Source organism: Haplochromis burtoni, unplaced genomic scaffold, assembly GCF_018398535.1.
Source record: "Haplochromis burtoni strain Fernald_Lab_line unplaced genomic scaffold, NCSU_Asbu1 Contig_744, whole genome shotgun sequence".
In the NCBI taxonomy this organism is placed as follows: domain Eukaryota; kingdom Metazoa; phylum Chordata; class Actinopteri; order Cichliformes; family Cichlidae; genus Haplochromis; species Haplochromis burtoni.
The window spans coordinates 57,364-66,676 of NW_024583105.1; the positions used below are offsets into that span (position 1 = coordinate 57,364).

General features: G+C 41.7%; 1 protein-coding gene across 2 annotated transcripts in view; it reads left to right on the plus strand.

The window, feature by feature from the left end:
- The window catches only part of LOC121812708 (apoptosis-associated speck-like protein containing a CARD), a 40,639-nt gene extending 31,636 nt beyond the window's left edge, over positions 1–9,003 (plus strand). For both annotated transcript variants that reach the window (XM_042215523.1, XM_042215524.1), the window contains one exon: positions 7,965–9,003. In XM_042215523.1, the coding sequence (XP_042071457.1) occupies positions 7,965–8,230 (266 nt within the window). In that variant the 3' untranslated portion in view covers positions 8,231–9,003. The remainder of the gene's footprint in view (positions 1–7,964) is intronic.
- The last annotated feature ends 310 nt before the right edge of the window (positions 9,004–9,313 follow it).

Here is a 9,313-nt window from a genome sequence, read left to right on the forward strand (position 1 = left end):
GCCCGGTACCAAATGACTCACGGACCGGGTTGGGGACTGCTGGTCTAGAGCCCTGGTAGGTAAAGAGTTCCAGTGAGTAAGATCATGCATACCATTTTTAATAGAACTTTAAGCATCCAGCTTCAAACTTTGATTGACATCTACAGTACATGTTGTCAGTGCTGCTGATAGTGGCTCACTAAAAATGACAAAAACCAAGGGGCGAAAGTGGACAGCCTTGCCGTTTGTCCTTCTGCAGATTGAAGTAGGATTGTGCTAACAAATGCATTTGGAAAGCTGTATAGCATTTTGATCCAATCTATGAAGAATGAACCGAATCTAAATTTGTGTAGAAATGCTAATAAAATTTTCTGTTTACCTGGTCTCATGCTTTCTCTGCATCTAATGAGACAACTGTGGTTTCAAATTTGTTGATGGAGCAATAATCTATTATTTTTATTAGTCTGTGTGTATTATCATCTGAGCGTCTACCCTTGATGAAACAGTGATTTTTTTTTCTCAGTCCTCTGGAAAGGACATTGCTAACTTTATTTCAACCTTTTTTTCAAGGTCTACATCAGGGGTCGGCAACCCTGCGCACGCGGAGGGTTAACTGATGGCACTACCATAGCTGGGCTGGCCATCGGGCATACCGGGCATTTGCTCGGTGGGCCGATGGTGGATTGGCCAGATGCTGGCCGATGTGTAAAAATAAGTCATTTGTTTGGTCGTGGCTATGGCGGAGCTTCCACAGAGGCCAGCAGGTAGATGAGGGAAAGGGGAAGCAGGAGGAGGAGAGAACCGAGGTGGCCGCCGGTCCAAGTGTCAGGTGAACTGAACTTCAAGTAAGAAGTTATGACCTGCAGTCTATCTGGGGCAGATATAAACCAAATTTAGGTGGAGTTTATTTTTGTTATGCTGGCTTTTTACAGTCAGTTACAATAACTCGTACTGCGTACTAGCTAGCATGACGGAGTTTCTATACAGCTGTGTGGGTGCTATGATGTTACTCACAGTGAAATTTATTCATAAGGTTAGTTAGTAGAGTTGCCAACTGTCCCCTAAAAATGGAATTGTCCCGTATTCAGAGAAAATATTACGCGTTTTGTATTGAGCTCAGAAGGAACAAAGTTTGTCCCGTTCTTCAGCTGGAATGGAAAAAGACACAAAGCTGGATTTATTCTGCATCTTTACGCTGTCAGCTGCGTCTTCTTCTCTCATTCTCTCCCCTCCCTCTCCTGTTGCTACTTCAATCATGAAACTGATCAGCTGATCGGCTTTTCTCTCTTGTTTGTTTATCGCCCACTTTGCGCCAGAAAGAAGAAACCAGTGGATGTCACGCTAAACACCAGCAGCACGTTTACCATGAACTGTTTCTGAGAGACAAATAACACCAGGATCCTTTTCTAAGTAGCTGACAGCTGGTAACTGTGCAGGGGCGGGTCTAGCAAAGTTTTGCCAGGTAGGGCATTAACAGGGAAAGGGGGGCACAAAGAAATACTTTCTTATTCTCATTTAAAATGTCCAGCTGTTATTAAATAATTATCTGAAGCTTACAACGAAAGTTTTTATCTGATGTAAAATGTATAGAAATCATACATATAACATCGAAGCAGCTGGAATCCACAGCTGTGCATGTTCATGGAGCTGCATTTTCACCTGCTGGACATCACTACCTGACAAGTTTAACTGTCTTCAGAACATTGCAGAGGCCTTATTGACAGTATTTGGCTCTACATATCTGTGTGAGCAGATTTTCTCTTACATGAGTGTCCTAAGGTAGCCGTCTGAATGCTGGACTCTCAGAGACCTGTGTCTCTAAGTGGGAGACCAGCGATCACATTAACATGTGTGTCTCTGTATTAACAGACATGCCATATTGGCTTAGTTTATTTTTCTTATCATTGTTGTGAGGAGACCATAAATAGCATTTGTATTTTCTGTATTTGCTGTTATGGAGTTCTTGTTATGGATAAAAAGTGTCTTTTTTTTTGTTTCAAAATAGCTGATAACTATTCACTAATAGCTGCCAACATCTGCGAACAATTATAAAGTGGTTCCGTATAGTGTGTAACTGTTATTAAAGAACGTTATTAAATTTATTACTAATGCAATCATATGGCACATTGACTTCTGAGGAAATTTTAAATGGCACTCGCCATCAGAAAGGTTGCCGACCCCTGGTCTATGCTCTTGTGTCAGGCGCTTCAGTAGATTACCTTTGCTATTAACAGCGGCCGATAGTTTTTACATATTACTGTAATATTCTTGTCTGCTTGTTTCAGAAAAGTGAAGAGACGGGAATATTTCCATTTCATAAAACAGCCACTCGCTTCAGCCGAGTCCGACATCTTCCGCTTTAGAATACGACTATGCAGCAAACTGGCGCGAAATGACCTGCACTACAGCGATGTTAAAGCGGCAGAGTTTACTTTTACCTTTAGAAGATAAATTATTGAAATTAAATAATGATATTCAGCGAGTTTAATTATTTTACAATGTAACGCAAGTACATTGTAAGTAACTGTAATTAAAATACCTAAAGATGAACAGTAATCAGTTACTCTACTTTTTCAGTGGAAAAGTAATTTAATTACAGTTACGCGTTATGCCCAACACTGGTTACAACGTGCGCAGTTCAAATAAAAGCCACACATTGAAGAGGCAGTGGTGTGAAAATATGCTTGCACACTTGCTGATTTCCTGATGTGGACGAGTAGTAGCTCTACTCGAGCCCCTCTCAGTTTGCTGAAATTCACACCCTATCTCTAGGGTGTGAAACTTTGCTTTTACCCTCATCTCTCTCTTTACCACGACGGATCAGTACAGTGTTCGCATCACTGCAGCTGCAGCACCAATCCATCTGTTGATCTCCCTCTCACCTCTTTCCTCACTCGTGAACAAGACCACGAGATACTTAAACTCCTCCACTTGGTACAGAAACCTGTCCCTGACCCAGTGTGGGCACTCCAACCTTTTCCGGCTGAGGACCATGGCCTCAGACTTGGAGGTTCTGGTTCTAATTCTCCTTGCTTCACTCGGCTGCGAACCGCTTCAGTGCGAGCTGGAGGTCACCACTTGATGAAGCCCACAGAACCATATCATGAGCAAAAAGCAGAGATGAGATTCAGTGCCCACTGGGAATGAATCCAACTTATTGCCGCCTATGCCGACCAAGCTCTATCAATGGGTTGTATAAGGATCGAATGGCCCATAGCAATAACTGGCAATGAGTTGCTGTAATTCAGCCACATTAAAGGGGGTTTGAGCATAAATTACCTTTTTAAGTTAATGACACAGCATCTCAGTCGAATTCAGGTCAGGACTTTGACTATGCCACTCCAAAGTCTTTATTTTCTTTTTCTTAAGCCATACAAGGGTGGACTTGCTGGTGTGTTTTATATTATTGTCTTGCTGCAGAACCAAGTTTGCTTGGGTTCCTGCAGTCATTATAAGACATAGCAGTGAAAGCAAAATATGGAGGATTAAGAAGTTTGCTGATAGTGTCAGATTAAAAACTTGGGTCATGTTTGTTATCAATAATCAAACTAGAAAAATAAGATATTCTCCCATCTTTTATGAGTTGATTGAGTGAAGGCCCAGTTGGATAACCACATGTTTAAATAGCTTTCTTTAAATGTATACATTCTTTTTCTTTTGCTTCTGGCTTAAAGGGGTAATTTTCTGCTTGGTCTTGCAGGGTACTGATTACTCCAAGTTTGTGGTCCAGATGGTGATCAAAAATTAGGTGCTGGTCTGTGGGCTTCCAGTAAACTTCAGTGTTGAGGCTTCCATTCTCAATGTGCACAACACAGTCCAGAAATGACAAGCTATTATACTTTGTATCTTCCCTGGCTTTTCTATCCACTGTGTTGATGTGAACAGTGAAGGCTTCTACTTCTTGTCTTTTGATTTTGACCCAGATGTCATCAAAACAATGGATCCAGATGAAACCATAGTGTTGGCTAGGTGCTTTTCCTTTGAAAGGGCCAAGAGTTACTATCCACTTCCTCCATATAAAGGCTGGCTATAATGGGTGACACTGGGGAGCCCATGGCACAACGTTTTTGTCTGCAGACACCCTCGTAGCTAGTTCTGTTTTCTAAGGAGCTATCTTGCTGTCGTTGTTTTCTGACAGTTTCCACTGCCTCAGTTGTAAGGATGAGTGAAAAGATAGAGAACACTAGTGTTTCATCTGGATCCATTGTAACTTTTGGGACCTTGTTGGTGAAGTCAGTAGAGTTTTTGATCTGATGGGGTGTGTTCCACACACACTAGGACGTAGTGACGTGCTTGGAAATTTTGAAGGTGGGTGAGTTTATACTGCTAACGATGGGTCCTTCTTTGTCGATCTTCAGAAGTCCATATATGCATTGTATTGCATCCCCAGGGTATGTAGGGTGGTCAGTGGCTGTTTCCTTTTTGACTTGACTTTGATTCACGCAGATAGAGGAGGAATCCATATCTAATGAGTAGTCCTGTATAATTTTTTTTTTGGGGGGGGGGAGAGGGGGGCACTAGCAAAACGGTATATGTTAGCTCATCTTTACTATGGGAAACTGCCAAGGCCTATCTCAGGGGTAGTATTATCTCATACACCATAGCGCAGAAAAAGGAATCAATGAAAGAACAACTCCATTTAGAACACACAATACAAAAATTGGACGACCCAGTACCGTGACAAGTACATTGAGTGCTATTGAAAAATGGGAGAGAGATTTTAATAACCAATATACTGAGGAGGATTGGAAAGGAGCCATTAACATAGTTAGATCTACTTTCACTTGCCACAGCCTATGAGAAACCCAATACTAAATTTTGCGCCACCTATATAAAGCTCCTAAGATTCCACCTCATGTTCATGTTTCCCCTTTATGTATCAAATGTCTGTGAGAAAGTTTTTGATCGATGCACATGTAGCAGGAGAAGTCCAGGTTTACCAGCTTCGCTATAAGAATATCTGGGGCGATGGTACTGACAGCCAAGCTGAAATCAATGAAGAGCATCCTTACTGAAGTCCCAGGATTCTCCAGGTGATGCAGAGCAGAGTGGGGGGCAGTGGAAATTGCATCCTCGGTGGACCTGTTTGCCTTATAGGCAAACTGCTGGGGGTCAAAGGGGTGGGTGGGGGGCTGTCCTTTATGTGCTTTAGGACCAGCTTCTCGAAGAACTTTGCAACCACTGGTGTTAGTTCTATGGGTCTATAGTCAGTGAGGCTACTAATGGTGGTGCACTTGGGGATTGGCAATATTGTTGCCGATTTCAGGCATTGGGGGACAGTGGCATGTAACAGGGAGAGGTTGAATACTCTGGTGAACACGGGAGCCAGCTGGATGGCAGAGGCTTTGAGCACTCTCCCAGGTATTCTGTCAGGGGCAGCAGCTTTCCTCTGATTTACTTCTCTGGTGTTATTGGAGGCTAAATGTGTGAGGGCTGTGCTCAGAGGAGGCTATGGGCTGGGCGGTGTGCATGGTAGGGGTGTCTGCAGTTCTCTCAAAGTGGGCAAAGAAATGATTAAGTTTCTCTGCTAATGAGATGTCCATGTTATCTGTATTTGTCCCATTGCCTTTGTAATTGGTGATGTGTTGAAGCCCTCCCATACCTTTCCGGAGTTGTTATCAGAGAGGTGATCTGATTGCTTATTTGAGAAGTCCAGTTTTGCTGCGCTGATGCCTTTTTTAAGGTTTGCTCTTGCTCTGCTGTACATATCCTGGTCCCCAGATTTGTATGCAGTTGCGTGCCTTTAACAATGTCTGATGGTCTTCTTTGTCCTTTTCCTGAGTGGTGTGTATGCTGGGACAACAAGTAGGGAGAAGTGGTCGGACATTCTCAGGTGGGGGAGGGGAAAAGATCTGTAGGCTTGCCTGATATTTAAGTAAACATGGTCCAAGGTGTTATTCCCTCTCGTGGGGCATTTCACATGTTGAACAAATTTAGGTAACACAGTTTTTAAGCATGCTTTGTTGAAATCCCCTGCGATGATGTGTACTCCCTCTGGATATGTCCGTTGCTGTTTAGATATTGAGTCGTGCAGGTAGGCAAGGGCTGAGCTAACATTAGCATCTGGTGGTATGTAGACTGCTGTTGTTAGTACTGCAGGCAGTTCTCTAGGCAAGTAGAAAGGCCTGCACACAACAGACTTTCCCTCTATGTCCGGGGAGGAGACTGTGGTGATGATCTTAGTGTTTGTGTGTAAATGCACAAACCTCCTCATCTGCTTTTCCCCGCTGTAGTCTTTCTGATGATTGAGGATTCAGGAATTTCTGCTTGTAGCCATGTCTCCGTGATGACCAAAGCACGACAGTCACGGACGAGTGGCTGTGCGGTGAGTAGTAGGTTTCAGTTTATCTATTTTGTTGACGACTGACCGTGCGTTGGTCAGGAAAATGCTGGGGAGTGGTGACTTGAAAGGCTGCTTCTTTAGCCTGGCTAGCAGGCCTGGCTGGCATCCCCGCTTTTGTTTGTGGTCCTTTCCTTGCCTGCGTTTCTCGGCAGAGCCGATAACAATCAACAGAGCACCCAACATTCTCGCTATCTCCGGGGGGATGTTGTTGATCCTCTGATAATCACTGGTAATGGGGATCTGGCTGTTATGAAAAAAGACAGAAGCAAAATCGATGTTTGTCTCAATATGGACCAATACGGTAATACTGTATTAGTACAGCCATGGAATGGCGTTCGGGTTGCAATAAAGCTACCTGTTGACATACAGTTTATGGACCATAAAAAGTGCTTAGGAGCCACCTTTTAGGAATTTTTTGTAGATTACGAACAAGTCTGTTCCTTTCAGGTCCTGGCTGTGTCTCTTCACCAGCTCTTTGTTTAATATGTTCAAATTTTGCCACAGTCAGCCTGAGTCTACATTCTCCCCGTTGCTTACTTCTGATAGGATTGAAGATGATGGTTTTAATAGTGTCCACCGGGAGTTTCAGGTGTGTCTGGATGAACCGTCTCACCATTCTTCTTCTTTGTCGTCTTCTGCTTTTTCTGGTTATCCTTCATCTTGCAGGCCTGAAGCTCGATAATGTGTGTTTTGGGATGAGCCATTCCCTTAGTGAGGGATTTTACCAACTCTGAGGGCCGGTGTTCTGAGAAACTGTTCTACTTTGGCAAATCATCCTACCCGTATTATAATTTGACGGTAACTTCTGACTAACCCTAACCCCTAACTATAACCATAAAAAGACATTCACAATGGGTTAAAAAATGAAGTAAATTTGGATTTTGTGTTGTGCGCATGCGTATGCGCAGAAACAACGTGTTGAATGCTTTGTGAGGTAGGATGGATTCCCAGAACACTAGAATTCAATGGACTCGCACAAGCACACATCATTATCCATCTACTACGGTGCTTGACGGTTGGTATGAGGTGTTTGTGATGATATACTGTGTAGTGTGGCGACCCACTAGAGGACTACATTCACACCCAAGCTTGGAGGAAGGGTTCTCTTGTGTTTGGGTGCAATATGCGCAATTCATGTTTGGAGGTGAATAAAGTTCTATTGTAAAACTAGAGCTCCTGTGTCGTGTGTCACATGCCTCCATAGTATGTTTTTTCCCAAATGTGCATTATGACCAAAGGTATGTCTTGATTTCTTCAGATGAAACTTTGCAAACCTAAGCTGTGCTGCCCTTCCAAACAGGCCATACTTGTTCTGTATTTTTCTAACTGTACTCTCATGAACTTTAACATTTAACGCATTCGTTACATCAAGTGAAAGCTGTAAGAGTGTCCTTAGTTTTTCCACACACTGCTTCTGTATTTTGGTTAAATACACTGTAATTTGTCAAGTTGTTGTTCATCTGAGATGATGACTTCAATAATTTCTGAACCTGGTAAGGAGCAGATTATTATTATCTCCTGATGCAAAAATCCTTACAATTGACAATATGATTTCTTTTTCACATTACTATATTTCTTACAATAGACCATTGCAACTTCTAGTATTTACTGTATCCATTGTTTTTGTATTTGACCTCCTCAGGTTGGCATTTTGTAGATCGCCATCGAATAGCTCTGATTGACAGGGTGAGCGACACAGTAGCCATTCTAGACAAACTCTTGGATAAAGGCTTGATCTCAGAAGAAAGATTTGATGCAGTGAGGGCTTTAAATACAACACAAGATCAAATGAGAGAAATTATTAAGTCCGTGAAGTCAACAAATGCAGCCAAAGACGCCTTTTATGAAATTTTGAATGGGATGAAGGCTCTCATGCCTCTCATGTCTGAGCTTGAAGGATCTCAGTGAAAGAATATTTTTGGTCTCTGATAGAGTATATAAAGTCTGGTTTTTCGTGACTGTGACAACAGCTGTTGCTGGAACCAAACTGTACATCTGATTAACCCACAGCCTTCTCCATGCCTTATGTTTAAGGAGGACATGTTGAACATTGATATCAAATGATGACGATGAATTTTATGTAGTGGCAAAAAAAATGTTTAATGTGAAACTTGTTTTCTCAACCGCGTTATTGTTTTTGTGTAGGCATAAAATGTGCCATTTTAATATGTTTTTTTTTATCTTTGTAATTGTATTTATTTTATGTTTTCTCCAAGATGAGAAACAGAAGTGAATGTTTTTGCAGAAGATAACCAAATATGTGTGCATATTTAAATGAAAATGCCTAATTATTAGAATTCAACTTGTATGTCGATCACAGAATGTATAAAAAGAACATTTCTGAGTAAAAAGTGCATATTGAAGTGTATAACATTTGTAATGAAAGGGAATTTTGAAAACATTCTCACCTGGAAAATTTTGTGTTTTTCTGAAGGTTAAGTCTTTTCATTGGTTTTCATTTTTCTTTGCAGTAGAATGAGAATGCAAACCCTTCTACTTACTAAGCAGTAGGGTTTGCAGTATATCACTTTAATTAAACTCAGTCTTATTTAGATAAGATAAGCTTTATTAGTCCCACGCATGGGAAATTTGTTTTGTTACAGCAGAAAGTGGACAGTGCAAAGTTACATTAGATTAAAAAAAAAAACACTGGAAGAGAATACGATAATAAGAATATGAATAAGATACTGTACACAAAATAATAAAATAATATATACAATAGAATAAAAATACTGTATACAGCAGAATAAAATACAATATTGTCAGAAAAAGAATTGTATTTAGTGTTATTGCACATGTGTGGATGTGTGTGTTTGGTCAGCTGTGAAGTCTTTGTTGTGGAGTCTGACAGCAGTGGGGAGGAAAGACCTGCGAAATCTCTCTGTCCCACATCGTAGGTGCCGCAGTCTCCCACTGAGAGCTCAGTGCTCTCAGAGTCTCCTGCGGAGGGTGGGAGATGTTGTCCAGCAGGGATTACAGCTTAGGCCCCAT